The sequence below is a fragment of the Cataglyphis hispanica genome, chromosome 11, assembly GCF_021464435.1.
Source record: "Cataglyphis hispanica isolate Lineage 1 chromosome 11, ULB_Chis1_1.0, whole genome shotgun sequence".
In the NCBI taxonomy this organism is placed as follows: Eukaryota; Metazoa; Arthropoda; class Insecta; order Hymenoptera; family Formicidae; genus Cataglyphis; species Cataglyphis hispanica.
The window spans coordinates 5359499-5375067 of NC_065964.1; the positions used below are offsets into that span (position 1 = coordinate 5359499).

Sequence of the window (15569 nt, forward strand, 5' to 3'; positions counted from 1 at the left end):
ATTCGTTTATTAAAAATATTTTCGTTGTTCGATATAGTTTCGTAAATAAATTTGTCGAGTGCAATCTATGTACGGACGTTTGTGTACGTGCGCTGCAGATATTCGGAGAATTAAAACGTGATGGAGTTTATTTCTGAATCAGTTCGCGAAATTAATTATCGCGTTGGAAAAATACGTCATCATTGATGTTCGCGATTCACCTGCCTAACTCACTGCGCAAATGTTATTTTATGTTATTTCATTAATTCATTGACGCAAACGCAATGATTTAGATATTTTTGTTACATTTAAAGGTAGCCACGCGCGCCTTGATTAATTATACATTTGGTGATAACGTATTTAAAAAAAATGAAGTCCTTTAAAAAACCGATAATCGCATGAAGTGCGCGAACAATGACGCAGTTAATACGCGAATTTAACTCGGCAGTTATTTCGTTTTTGCTGAGATTCTCGTTCCCCCGCATTTTACTTTATCCGAGCTCGCTTTTTCCACGAGTTATTTTTCGGGACATGTATTATCTCTGTGTAACGTATTCGGTTTTGCAATATGCGCAATGTTCTAACTGAAAAGGATACGTAAAGGAATTATTGTAGGATGACAGACGTGCGTGCAGCTGTGTTTTATTGCGGCCATATATCACACAGGGAACTTTAATTAGTATTAAAATTTGTTTCGTTGATTATGCCTTATCTTTCTGTGCGATAAACGTGAAAGTCTGACGGTATAACAGAATTTTTGTAAAAATAATTTCCTTGCTTTTTATATATACTTATGTACACGGATTTTTTTTAGAATCCCGATGTATTTGAAAACGTTATTATATACGAATTTCAAATTAATTTCCGAATTAATTAATTTGCGATAGATCGGGCCGGTAGAGCGCCGGAACTTTGTTCCGCGAATGCTGTTATTCTGTGTCGTGCGGTATAATTAAACTAAATGGCATATGACGAAATTAACGTCGTAACGACGTTAGATCGATCGAACCGCGTGTACACGGTAAATACGTAACGGCAATTTGTGGCTCTTGTGACTATTTTAGGTTTTACGCAAATTATTCACTTTCCCTCTATATAACAATGACTTTATTTAATTTACAAGAGATATTACGTCAACGTTTTGTTGCACATGAACATTTAATGAAATAAGCAATCTTATCAATGTTAATTTGTACGCCGTCGAGAGACGCGAGTATACATACCCGCTCTTCCACATGCTTGCTAAAAATTTGTAGCTTCCACGCTAAAATTGCCGTAAAATGTTGTATTTTATGCTCTTGGTTGGTAGATTAAAATTGTAAGAACTGTACTAGGTTTTGATGATGTCGTCCTCTTCATCTCGCTTGCCTTTTTCGAAACAGACGCTCGCAAAGTGCAGTGACTGTAACGACATTTTCGGTGCTAACGTCAGTAATTATTTAAAAAAAAAATGTTGCACGAGACGACGATGGATATTCTGATGGCGTTTCGTGAAACTCGGAGCGCGGATCGATCGCCGGGAGACTTTTACAAATCGATGAGTTTGAATTGCATCGGCGACGCAAGCCTGTTTACAAGTAGACTCTCGTATTTAAGTGGTTCGTGATGCCATTCGATTAAGAAATTTCGTATAACCTAGATAAAAAAAATAAAAAAACGCATTTTTGATATGTTGATTTCTCGTTGATGCTGTTTGTCGCGGAAATGATTGAGAAGAATGATATTCGCGACTTTTCCACTTGAGAATTATGTGGAGAATTAGAGATTCAATTGAAAAGCATGATTTCGAAATCAAACATCCAACTCGCGTGTAAAATGAATATTTCGCATTAATAAAATATTTGGATACGCGTAATACGTTTATATGTATGTGTTATTTGAAAAAATATATAAATTAAAAATATATGCAAAAATTCAACAATATTCCTCAAAGGCAAATACCCGCACGAGTATAACTCGAGAATGAAAATGGTTATTTCTGTCAAAATATATACGTGTTATGTCGTTAAATCGTCGAACCGAGTTAGGTAATCATAATTTTCAATTTTTTACGAGGAGAGCAACGAGAGGGACTCCGCGAGAATATTTAATCCTCCGGTAATTTATACTTGAGCGCGACATCGTTATTGCCGTGCACAGTCACGCATAGTCCGATGCTCCAAGGGAATCTGCATATTGTGTAAGCATGCTACCTGTTTCTATTATTATTATCTTAGCGTACGATATACATATTTCTGCGCTTTGTTTAAACATCTCAATTTATTAAGGATTTTTACGCTTAGCGTGTATGAATAAAATATTGTTGGAAAGAAGAGCGTAGAGTCGTTTGCGTGTGTACAAGACGTACGAGTGACTGCAAAACAAACGGACAAAAATTGATTTTTCGTGCTAAACCCGTTTAAAGAATATTTACATTCGCTTTGGCCGTTTGTACGTGAAAACGAGCAAACAAGTAAAATGCAATAAAAATAACAGAATATTTGATATTTATAATATTCCTTTCGCTCTATTTCGCGACAAATCTTAAATAATGTAGAAAATTATGTTTCTGATATGGGCAGAAGTAAACATTCTCTTTGATTTAAGCAAACAAATGAAATGTAAAAATACACAGAAGCGCGATAAATCTATTAGTAATAAAAACATAATATCGTTAATTTATTAATAATTAAACCTCATTTTATCAACCGAGATTTACGTACATTACAGGATTTCTACCGAAACGTTTTAACCTTGACCGCGCAAAAATTTGAGTAATAAAATTTAATTTTTTTTGTTTGGCGTCGTTACCTTCCTAATGAAAGGCGCGTTATCGTGAATGGAAATTCAATTATCGTGATTCGACTGACTAAATCTTGGGGGGGCAATTGAATACGACGAAAGTTTACTAACTGTCAAGAGCAATGTCTGAAGTTCCATTTCGGCGAATCGTCGGCCGACGCAGCTGCGAGGACCAAATCCGAAAGGCATATATGCAAAGGGATGCGCCTGCTTGGCTGATGGAAACTCCGTGTTGCCCCGCAACCATCTCTCGGGAATATATTCGTGCGGTCGCGGAAACTGCGTAGACTCGGTCGTGATTAGTGAATGACAGGCGATGACATCAAACTGACGACATACAAAGAAAGATCAAAGAATGCAATTATTTGTTACATTCGGAGAATGTTTCCTGATTTATTCGACAAAATTTTTGCTCACGAATTCTTTATGCAGTTTAAAATCAATTTTTTTTTGTTCATAGCAAAAATGTCTAAGTCTCTTTGTTCATAAAACTTTCAAAGCTATCTTCAAATTTTTTAAATATTTCGACAAAAATATGCATAGACATTAGATAACGATGAAAAAAAAAAATCATTAACTTTATAACTGAAAAAAAAAGAAAAAAAAAATTGCAACAATAGAACGTACTCCTGCTGGTATTTTGTATCCTCCTATACAAACATCTGTTTGCATGGTTCTGAGATTGCCGATAAAAATCGGGAACAGTCGAAGAGATTCCTTGATGCAGGCCTTAGTATAGCTTGTCTGATTTAGTATTTTATACGTAATGGATGATGTTTTGTTCGGTAACAGAGACATTACTTCTTCGCGCAATTTTTCCTGTTTCTCTGGATTATTCGCGATGTAATACAGCATGGCGCCGGCTGCACTACCGGTCTATAACAGATCGTTACTTAATTTTATGCGATCGTGTAAGCAGGATATCATATAACATGTTCCTATGAAGTTAGCATTTAATTTTAAAAATTTCTACATAATGGGTGAAATTCTAGCTCACTCTGAAAAGAAAAAGTTCCACGTTTCTTGATGCATTTTTCAAAGAATTCTAGCTCTACGGAATATAAAAAAATAAAAACTTTAATTTATGTGGAATATATGAGTTTGATGTTGGTTATATAAAAATTGAGGAAACCCTCTCTTTTATTTAGGAATGATTTCAATTTTATTATAATACAATTTTTCGGAGTAAAAATCGTTTATGCAAGGTCGAGCTGTTATACATGTTTTGATAGTCGACGAATGTCGGAAGTTTGAATCACGCTCGTTCACTCACCGTATCAATACCAGCCGTCAACATATCGAGCGCCATTACGTGAGCCGTTTGTTTGTCAAGGCGTAAAAGTTTCTCTAGGACACTCTGGTTATCCAGATTCGCGTCATTGTCCGTTGTTTCGCGGAGCTTCGATTTAGCCTGCTCGATGTATTTACTGGCTATTCTAAAAGAGATCATAAGTGAAAATGTACAAATTCTAGAAGAATGCGCTGTCGAGTATAACGGAGACATTGCATCGCGCATTTTTTTAAAAATTTCTTCTTGTTAATACGCAGGAGGGATTATGTATAAGCATGAAGTGCATAAATATCTGTGGAATACCGTAGAACATTTTTGAACATTTATTTCACAACAAGTAATTAACGTGGAATTACACACATACATACACAGTACATTATTGGCGACGAATTGCTCGCAGCTACTAGCGATCAAAAGTTACCGGAGAAATATGTCGAAGATCACGATAATGACGATGAAAAGTCAAGTTGTCGAATAATACGCTAACTTAGTACGCTAACGGATATAAGTTTCAATATTTACCCATTAAGTGTATCTTGTACACGGAAGAACTTCTTGAGATTTCGCGTATTGTAAATCTTCCATAGAGACGGTAGAATCTCCAAGCGATACGCGAGATCGAATATGTCGTGCACGCAATTAATCATTATTTGCGGTTCCGAATCCGCGGTGAGATTAGACTTTAAGCATGCTAGTCGGCAATCCAGCGCGATCGAACATATTGCTATTAATTATATAATGAATGATTTATATTAGAATAGAGAGTGATGAATTTTTTAACTTTTAACTACCCTTACTATTTCGTTTAAAAATGTGCTGTGCACTTTAATTTACAGAGCTGCCTATTGAATTGAGAATACAAACTATTTTATTTATTTTATTATAAATGTGTGTGTATTTGTTTGTGAATTATTATATGCATATTGCATTTTTACGCGGTTCTCTCTCTCTCTCTTTTTTTTTTATTTTCATAAAACATCTGGTACTTCATTATACGATTCGTTTTATACACATACATACTTACATTCTAAAGCCCATTTATACAATTCGTTTCTAAAATTGATCGGCAACTGCAGGGTTTCAGGATCTCGCAACGCTCGCATCTTCTTCACGAACTCGCTGCTTATATCGCTGATCTGCGTAACATGCGCTTTGATCGCTTGTGGTTGCATCATGTGCGGATTAACTTTTGAACGAAAGTCATGCCACAATTTACCTTGACTAAAAATAATAGAGATTTTTTATAGTAGCAAAAGACAGATAATGTATATTGTTTGCAATTTACATATAGATCTATGCGTTAGACCTACGTGGCAGTTTGTATATACTCGGTAGACTCGATCGTAAAACACAGATAGGAAAGACTAACAAGATAAATAGATAGAAAAATAGTGGGAGAAAGAGAATTAGGACGAGGACGAAAACAAGAATCTTTTGTTTCGACAGCTCGTGTTTCCCGTATTTTCACGAATTTTTGTACCAATGACGGCGTTCGTGTTTGACCTTTGATATATCGATCACATCGAGAATGCCTGTGTTTATCCGTACTAACTGAAATCCGTAATAGCGTTATTAATCTAATATTTCAACAAGACGTAACTTCCAGAATTGGCCGTATCAGATAATTCTCGTTGAGGACTTAAATAAAGATATTGCCTCTCGAAAGTTGAGAAGCTTATTTCGCAAAATTACTGCAGATTTTTCAGTATTGTGATAATAGAGTCAGCGAGAATAAAAGCAATTAAAGTGAAATTACAGGATTTTTTTTATACGTAGAGTATAAAAAAATATCCGCTCACTCATTTATGATCTCCTTCTGAATAATTTATTTAAGGATTTTAAAATATATTTTCACTAAATAATATGTTTAGTAGATATTATTTTGAGTTTGAGATTTTTTAAATTTTTATTACATATATTTTTTGATAACTATGAGAGTGAAGAAAAACGGACAAAAATAATGATATTTGAAAAATTAAAATTTTTTTTTATATAATTTTATTTTTTTTAAACGCGTTACACTGACCTTGTTGGGAGACCGTATTGCTTATCGTAAATGTGTTCCCTATTTTTGCGGTAGTGATGTAGACACTCCATGCCAATTCGCATCGGCCAAATGCCTTCCACTCGATACATCTTCTCGCATAGTTTCGATGAGAATAATAAAATGCAATCTCGACGATTCATTACGCCGTCCAGTTTGACGATATCACCGTAACGATCACGCAGAATCCGCAGTTGCGTTGCCACATCATACATACCATATTCACCTGCATCATTTTTTATATGCATTTATAAATTATAATTATAAGTTAAGAGAGCGGGGAATAAATCGCGTTTAAACAATCAACATATTTATTAATCTTATATTTCAAGACATAACTTTAATAAATAACAAAGTAATATATGCAGATGCCCGATTATATTGTATATTACAAATTGCTCGTTATTTGATATAATTATATGCAGAGTCACATTTTATTCCATTTTACTATCTCATGTTTAATTCAGAATAAGCAAAGTAATAATGAAAAATTTTTCAAACTCGCGATGAGAGGAAAGATCTCTTACCTATATATGGTATGAATCTGAACCAATTGCCAAGCAAGGGCAACGCTTTCGGTCCGGGAATATCCTTGGTCGGCAGCGCATGCTGCAGTTCGTTATTTGCATTCTTCGTTCCATTATGTTTGACAGGACAAGCCGCCGCCAATCTTACGTGAGGTAATCTCGATAACAAATACAAGCGATTGGTCTCGCAAATGAGAGATCTAGCATGCATCATACTTTATCGGATATCTCCTTGATCATTCTGCAAAATATCCATAGTATTTGCTGAACGATTTTATAAGATTATCAATTCAACGCCTTCAATACATGCGGTTACGTTTACGTCATCATTTACATAGCGAGAAATATATATGAAACTGTGTCGCTCGATAAATATGTCGCTCGGAATATTAATTTAGACTAGTGAAAAATATCATGCGAAACGTGGAATTTAAGTTTGCAGATTTTTGTCGAATGCTTTAAAACAATATTTTAGCAAGTACTGTTAATAAACAATTGATTTATTGCAAATACTCATTTATTATTGACAGTAACGTATTGAACACAGAAAAAGAGAACAAAAAGATGATGATTTGACATTGTCAGGTTCATAAAAGTTTCTCGGATTCTATAAAAGCGTGACATGAATGTGCGCGAAATTGAATACAAAATATATGCATTGCATCACACAACGGATGAAATTAATTTTAAATTTCGCTTTTGTTTTGCCTTTATCGTACGAGAAAAATTAGCATTGAAATACAGAATTGAAAACATTTGCGTGATGTATTATACACTCGTGTAACACTGTATCAAATTGGAACAAAGCACACATTTGAAATGCAGCACAATCTTTTACTAAAATCCTTTGAATCCGTGTATTTTCTTTCTAAAGTAAATTGGACGATCTTCGATGTCTCTTCCGATCGGGATCTTTTCCGTATCGAACTAGAATTGCTTTAGGATTTTTATAATAAAAATGTGACGTTCAGTGTATATTAAGAATATAAGGTGCAATAATGTTTGCACGATATAATTTTTTATTACCGCAGTAATATTTTGCGAGGGCAATACTCAATAACTTTGTATGATTAAGTAGCGAATGATGTGTTTGCTCGATACAATTGCGCCCGTACTGCAAACATAGGACTCTCGAGGGTTTCGTCACTTAATACGATGAAAATAATAGAAGTAAGTGCGATCGGCTCATACAGAAAAATATAACGCGAATTATACTTACCGCGATTGCAACGAATGTTGAAAATTTCTAGTCTGATAGAATAAAGTTGTTAATAGCACTAGCTAATCGGGGTGACTGATCGATTCTGTACAGTAGGTAAACAATTAGAAACGGACAAGTTCGTTACATTTCTATTCGTTCTCGATTGTTTACGTTCATGAGTCTCGACACTTTCGCAATTGAACGGAGAGGAAAAAACAAAGTTAGAGACAGAGAGAGAAAGAGAGAAAGAAGGAAAAATAGTAGGAGAGAGAGAGAGAGAGAAAATTTCTAAAAACTCTTGAAAAATACTAAAAGAATTTTATTAGAAGAAGTTAATAGTCATAAACATAGCTAAGCTTAAATAAAACGCAAAATTATTTCTCTCACAGGCTGTCATATAATTATTATGATAGAAATATTAACTGAAAAGGAGAGAAGCTTTTTACGACAATCTATTTATTTGCCGGTTTGTGACTAAACTTAATATAAGTTTAGATTGATTTAAAAATTGTAGAGAATATCGAAATTAACCACTGAGAAAGAGAGAGAGAGAGAGAGAGAGACGGAAATCTAAGTTTTTTTTTAGTAATATCGAAGCAGATTTTTTCTTTTTCTTATTTTTCTTTTCTATCAATGCATACAAAGTAAATAATTGAATTTTTGAATATAGATATTATAAAAGATAAGAAACAACATAAATACTAAATATTTTCATTATAAATTATATTTGCACTGCGTCTTAATACGATATCAAATCTCAATAATAATGGAAATGTCATAGGAGATGAATGTTAGTGTGTCTTTTCTTTTTGAAAAATTATCGCGTGTATTTAAAAGTTAATACTGAATGTATTTTTAGTATCGTTGCATACGAATTTCTCGGAGAGAAAATTCATTTTTTGCAGATAATAATTATATATATAGTATATATTATATATATAATTAATATATATATAATTAATATATATATATATATATATATATATATATATATATAATTACATATATATATTTATTTTTATATATGTATTGTGGTTTATATTAATAAATTAATATTGAATTAATATTGAATGAAGCTAAATGGCACATATGATGAAATTAGCGTCGTAACAACGTTAGATCGAATTGCGCGCACCTAAATAATGGCAATTTATGGCTTTGTATGTAGCCTTGTATACACATTATATTTTACATCGCAAATTATTTACTTCAATAACAAAGATATTATTCAATTTATTAGTGACATCATTTACGAACGATAGGTACTTAATAAAATAAAACGGCATTTATTATTAAATATTTTTTTTATTATTCTTTTAACATTTTACAGTAACATGTATAAGAAATATATCTTTTCCAAAGCTATTTTAAATAAATTTAAAATAAATTAAGTATATAAAATAAATAAATTTTAATATTTAGGAAAATAAAAATTTCCACTTATGTAAAATTTATGACTTTATATTTCTCTGCTATTTTTGCACCATTTAAATACGAGCTCTCTAAAAAGAGTCTACGGTAAATTCTAGTGAAATGTCATCCTTTTTGCGTCGCCTTTGGGCGTAGATTAAAATTTTAAGAATGACACAGTCATATATACAATGTTTCCTTTATCTCGGTCGGCTCCTTGGGATGCTCGCAAGCGCGATTGTAGCGTTATTTATATACTATCATTTATAATTTAAAAAAAATGGCACAACATTAAGAAAGACGATGATTCTGATTGAGAAATACGAAGTGAGAATCGAATGTAGTAGATTTGAGACGATTTACAAATCGATGAGCTTGAATCGCATCGGCGACTCGATCGTGTTTATATATCGCATTTCGTACTTCAGCGGTTCGTGATGCCATTCGATCCGGAAATTTCGTATGACCTAGATAAAACAAACGCGCTTTTAGTATGTTCCTTTTGCTGCTTGCCGCGTGCGACGAAAATGATTGGAAGGGTAGTGCAAGCAAGGCGTTTTCTCGTACTTTTCCGCCCGAGAACCCACCATCTCGAGAATCAGCGATTTAATTGAAAAGTGTGATTCCGAAAGTCATAATACTCGCTAGGAGATTGCTTTTAATTTCTGTTGCAAAACTTTGCGAAAAATCAAACTTACTATTACTCACAAAACTGTTCAACAATAAAAATAAAATGAAATATTTAAGTATGCACGATTCGTATAGACGTGCGTTCGAGAAATATGTATAAATTTGAAATATATTTAAAGGCAAATTTAAGAAATATTTCAGAAACAAATATTTATACAAGTTTTAATTAGAGTTGAAAATAGCTATTTGTGATGCAAAAATTACATATGCATATTAACATGAATTTGTCGCGCCGAGTTGCGGAATCATACTCTTTAATTCTTTACGAGGAGAATAACGGCGTGAACGAGAATCTGCGAGAATATTTAGTCTTTCGGAAATTCTGATACTTGAGCGTGACATCGTCTTCATTTCATTGCCATGCGTAGTCACGCATAATCCGATGCTTCATGGGAATCTGCATATTATGCAAGCACATTGCCCGTTTCAGTTATTATCTTTGCATAGGATATATTTTTTCGCGCGCGCGTTTAAACCTCTCAATTTATTAAACATCTACGCTTAGCATATATGAATAAAACATTGTTGGAAAGAAGAGTGTAGTTTTCCGCGCAAAAAGAAGGAATGTATTGGAAACAATCCGACAAAAATCAATTTTCCACGCTACATTCATTTAAAGGATGTTTACATTTATTCTCCGGCCGGCTATGAGTACGCGTATGTGTATGAAAACATACGAACAAGTAAAATGCAATAAGAATAACAAAATATCCGATGCTTGTATTAACTTTCTCTCCATTACTCGATAAATCTTGAACAATAAAAGTAAAAGAGAATGAAACTCATAATATAAGCAAAATAATAAATATATTGATTTAAAGAAATATAAAAAATAAAAGGAGAAGCAAATAGATTTGTTAAAAAGACGATTAATTCGCTTGCAGAATGATAGTTTCACATGAAATCTCACTTCTCTTGTCAATTGTCGCTCAAGTATGTCATCGAACTTTTGTCCGAAACGGTTTAACTTTAAGCAAAAATGTGTAGGTACAGTCGTAAAAATTTTAAAAACATTTTTTATCGACGCCATTATTCTTCAAATAAAGATAAATGATGCGAATAAAAATTTCGTTATCTTGGGGGTCTCTGATTGACTGACTGGATTTCGGGAGCAATCGAATAGTCAGCAGAATAAAAGTTTACGAACTGCCAAGAGCAATGTCTCAAGTTCCATTTCGGCGAATCGTCGGCCGGCGCATGTGCGAGGACCAAATCCGAAGGGCATATACGCAAAGGGATGCGCCTTCTGGGCTGATGGAAACTCTGTGTTGCCTCGTAACCATCTCTCGGGAATGTATTCTTGCGGTCGCGGAAACTGCGTAGGCTCCATCGCAATCAATGCATGACAGGCGAGAACATTCATCTAGTGACATAGAAAAAAACAAAAGAAAATTTCGTTATTACAGAAAAGTGCGCGACATGCTCGACAAGAGAGACTATTCTTGCAAATTCTTTTCATACGCGATCTAAGATAAAATTTCTCTTGGCAAAAATGTTGAACGATCATTCCGAATTTTTTCATCTTGAATTAAGAGAATTTGAAAAAAAAATTGATACAAGGTAAATCTTAAATCTTTTGTAATTAAATGTTAAGAAATAAAAGCGACAAAATAAATACTCCTGCTGGTATCTTGTATCCTCCAATGCAAACATCCGTTGGCATAGTTCTGAGATTGCCGATAGCGGCAGGAAACAGTCGAAGGGCTTCTTTGACGCAGGCCTTGGCATATCTTAACTGTTGTAGAATGTCGTATGTAATAAGTGACGTTTTGTCCGGTAATACAGACAATACTTCTTCTCGTAGCTTTTCTTGTTTCTCCGGATTATTCGCGATATAATATAGCAGTCCGCCGGCTGTGTTACCGGTCTGTAACACATCATTAGTTCTGCATAATCTCGAATGCGATTACGTTAAGCAACATATCGTATTATTTCTGCAAGGTTAATATTTCATTTTTAGAATATCGATTGCAGGCAGAATTTTTCAACTCTTTTTGACAAATATAATGTTCTGGATATTTACAAAAAAACTGCAACAATCGCTTGGAAAAAATGAATATATAGAATATGTTTACTTGTTTGTTATTATGCAGAAAAAAATTGGTGAAGATTTTTTTATTTTCGTCAGGATTTATTATTTCATTTATTGCACGAAGAATAATTGGTGAAAAATTAAAATTATTTTGTTTGTCGACAAATGTTGAAGATTCTCATGTTTACCGTATCAATACCAGCTGTCAACATATCGAGTGCCATGACGTGAGCTATTTGTTTATCAAGACGCAAAAGTTTTTGCAATATACTTCGATTATGCGAATTTGCGTCATTATCCGTTGTTCCGTCAAGCTTCATCTTAGCCTGATCGATGTGTTTAATGGCAATTCTGAAAGAGATCATCAATGATAATGATTGATTTTTAGTCGAACATGATGACTTTAAACCTCGTCATCATTAATGTGCAGGAAGCGCATGCACAAAACGCGTACTATAACAGCGATATGACATGGGACTATTAATCGTCATTCTACAAAAAGTAATTACGAACGGCACACGATTCATTATTGATAACGAGGTACTCGCAGCTTTCGCGACACGAAAACGCCAGAGAAATATATAGAGGATTACGGTAATGACGATGAAAAGTTGGCGTATTCGCAGGAGTTTGCGAGTAATATGCTGACGTGGTGTAATATAACGAGTATAAGTTTCAATATTTACCCATTAAGCGTATCTATCACACGGAAGAACTCCTTGAGATTCCGCGTATTATACAGCCGCCACAGAGATGGCAAAATATCCAAGCGATACATAAGATCGAACATTTTATGCACGCAATTAATCATTATTTGTTGTTCCGAGTCCGCGGCGAGATTAGACTTTAAACACCCTAGTCGACAATCCAGCGCGATCGAACATATTGCTGTTATTACATAACGACAGATTATTGTTCGATGACAAAGCTAATATTAGAGAGAGAGAGAGAGAGAGAGCATTTTTAACTTTGAGCTATACTACGCTTTCGTCGGTATCGTTTACAAATGCATCGCGATCCACTCGTATATTTACAGAGCTGCAAAGTGAATTGCGAGTGCAAACTACTTTATCAATTCTATTGTTACAAGCGAGTTTTATATGTTTACATATATTTTGTTCGCGCGCTACGCTCTATCTCCATTTTCAAAGAGGAGCATAAAAAGTACCCCTATCTGACAAACTCACATTCTAAGGCCCATTTGTACAATTCGTTTTTAAAATCCTCGGGCAACTCTAAGGTTTTAGGATCCCGTAGCGTTCGCATCTTCTCCACGAATTCGTCGGCCACTTGGCTGATTTGCGCGACGTACTTCACGATCGCTTGCAGTTGCATCATGTGCGGATTGACTTTCGAGCGAAAGTCGTGCCACGCTTTGCCCTGGCTAAAAGTAGGAGAAAGCCTTTTTTAATGGGAGAGAGGTGACGGTGCATCGTACGCAATTTACGCGGACCTATATGCGTTTGATCTCCGTGGTTCTGTATACTTGCTGGAACTATCGACCGTATAGGAGACAGGCAAGAGTGACCAGTGCAAAAGAGGGTGATGGAGGGAGAGGGTGCGTTGGACGCGGACAAGGGTTGCTTCGTCAGCTCGAATTTTGACGAATTTTCGAAATATCGATCGTGTTCCGATCAATCGAAAACCGGATATAGTTAATCGCGTTATTAATCTAACACTTCAGTAAGATATAATTTACGGGATCATCTGTAAATAAATTGTAATACAAATAAAGATATCTTGTCTTAGAAACTGAGAAATTGCTTCGCAAAATTACTTACACTTTACGTTCTTATATTTTATGATATTTTATGATTCTTATAGTTTATGATATAACCGACTGTGAAAATAAAAATATGTGAATAAATTAATCAGTTGCGTGTAAAAAAAAAATGTAAATTCTTTTTTAAAGCGCGCTACCAACCTTGTTCCGAGGCCCAATTGATCGTTGTAGATGTTTTTTTCTATTTTCGCGATAGTAATGCAAACTCTCCATGCTAATCCGTATCGGCCACTTGCCTTCTACTCGATACATCTTCTCGCATAGTTCCGGAGAAAATAATAAGATAGTCGTTGGACGACCTAGTATACCGTCCAATTTGACGATATCGCCGTATTGGTCACGCAACATCCGAAATTGCGTTGCCATATTGTATGCCATACCGTATTCACTTGTACCATTTTTTATTCGAATTAATGGAGCGAGAAAAGATATTGCGCTCAAACAATTGGCATATTTTTTGGAATAGATGACAAGGTAATATGCAGATGTAAAATTATGTTCCGTCAAGTAATTCTCTCTCATTAATATTATTTTAGATTATCTTAACATTATCTTGTTTTATCCGATTTTCGTTAAATTTTCTACTTTAATCTGAATGGGAAAAAATAATTCAAAGACGAAAAGAGATAAAAAAATAATTAAGAGAAAATGTTCTCGAGCTTATATTAGTGAGATGAGAGATATTTTACCTATATATGGTATGAATCTGAACCAATTGCCAAGCAAGGGCAACGCTTTCGGTCCGGGAATATCCTTGGTCGGCCGCATGTACTGCAGTTCGTTGTTCATATTCTTCGTTTCGCTATGTTCCATTATACGGGCCACGGTCGATTTTGCACGATGTTTCGATAACAAATGCGAATTATTAATCTCGCAAGTGAGAAATCTAGCACGCATCATGCTTTTTCAGGATCTTAATCTTCGTCGTTCTGCAATAAATCCGTAAATATTCGTCGCAGCTGATGCCGCTGAATGATATCGCAATATTATTGATTTAATATATGTAAGGCATTTAATGTATGTACGGTTATGCTAATGGTTATTTGCAGCAACGAGCACATACGAAACTATGTCACTCGATAAATATATGACTCGGAATATTAGTTTAGACTTTAGACTGATGGAAAAATATCGGGAACCACGCGTGGAATTTATAAGACGGACACACACACGGGCACACGAATAAACGATTGCCGCGCTTGCGCGCGATGTCGAACTTTTCCTAATATACACGTCCTAGTTGTGAAAAATGAAAGACCAACATTGAAATTTTAATCTTGAGTAAGAGATTAAAATACGGTGGAGGAAAGTCTTCCCACTTGGGAATATATTTCTCTGCGATAGAAGTATTAATTCGTTGATTGGTTCACGTAAAACTTTTTTTTTTTTTTTTTTTTCGAAATTCTCAACAAATGCATTAAAACTAGAACATAATATACATAATTTTAATTATTTCTATATTAATTTAAAATGTTATAAATTAATAATACAAAGCTTATATTTATTTAAGAGATTATAGAAGTTTAGCAAATAGAAAAATAACATACATTTAATATCGTGAAAAATTTATAGTTAAAGAAATTGAGAGAAAAATATATTTTGTATTAAATATAAATTTTTTTAATAATAAAAATCAAGATAAAAAACTGTGTGCAAAAAATATTGAAACAGAATTATAATGCTATTCTGTACGGAATAATTATATGGAAGAAAGAAAGATCTAATCTTGATCTAAAATAAAAAAATGGGCATTTTTATCTTTATACCTGTCACTTTCAGTTCACAAAGAGATTTTTTTTTTTTTTCAGAACTAGCATTTAAATTCTGGAAA

At 34.1% G+C, this 15569-nt stretch overlaps 2 protein-coding genes across 3 annotated transcripts in view; one reads left to right on the forward strand and one right to left on the reverse strand.

The window, feature by feature from the left end:
- The window catches only part of LOC126852635 (glutamate-gated chloride channel), a 70002-nt gene that overhangs the window by 10826 nt on the left and 43607 nt on the right, over window positions 1-15569 (forward strand). Inside the window, exon 1 of one of the 2 annotated variants that reach the window (XM_050597616.1) lies at window positions 2138-2158. The exons of the other annotated variant lie outside the window; for it this stretch is intronic. The gene's annotated coding sequence lies outside the window, so the exon portion shown is untranslated. Of the gene's footprint in view, window positions 1-2137; window positions 2159-15569 lie in introns of those variants that run through there. 2 annotated transcript variants of the gene reach the window in all.
- LOC126852949 (uncharacterized) lies at window positions 902-15118 on the reverse strand. Its single transcript, XM_050598248.1, is given in 18 exon segments — window positions 902-1614; window positions 2872-3087; window positions 3388-3636; window positions 4034-4196; window positions 4574-4775; window positions 5076-5272; window positions 5362-5598; window positions 6078-6321; window positions 6623-6837; window positions 9597-9700; window positions 11071-11286; window positions 11542-11790; window positions 12144-12306; window positions 12642-12843; window positions 13143-13339; window positions 13880-13917; window positions 13919-14253; window positions 14428-15118. Coding segments are annotated over 18 exon segments (3546 nt in total). The 5' UTR covers window positions 14639-15118; the 3' UTR covers window positions 902-1506.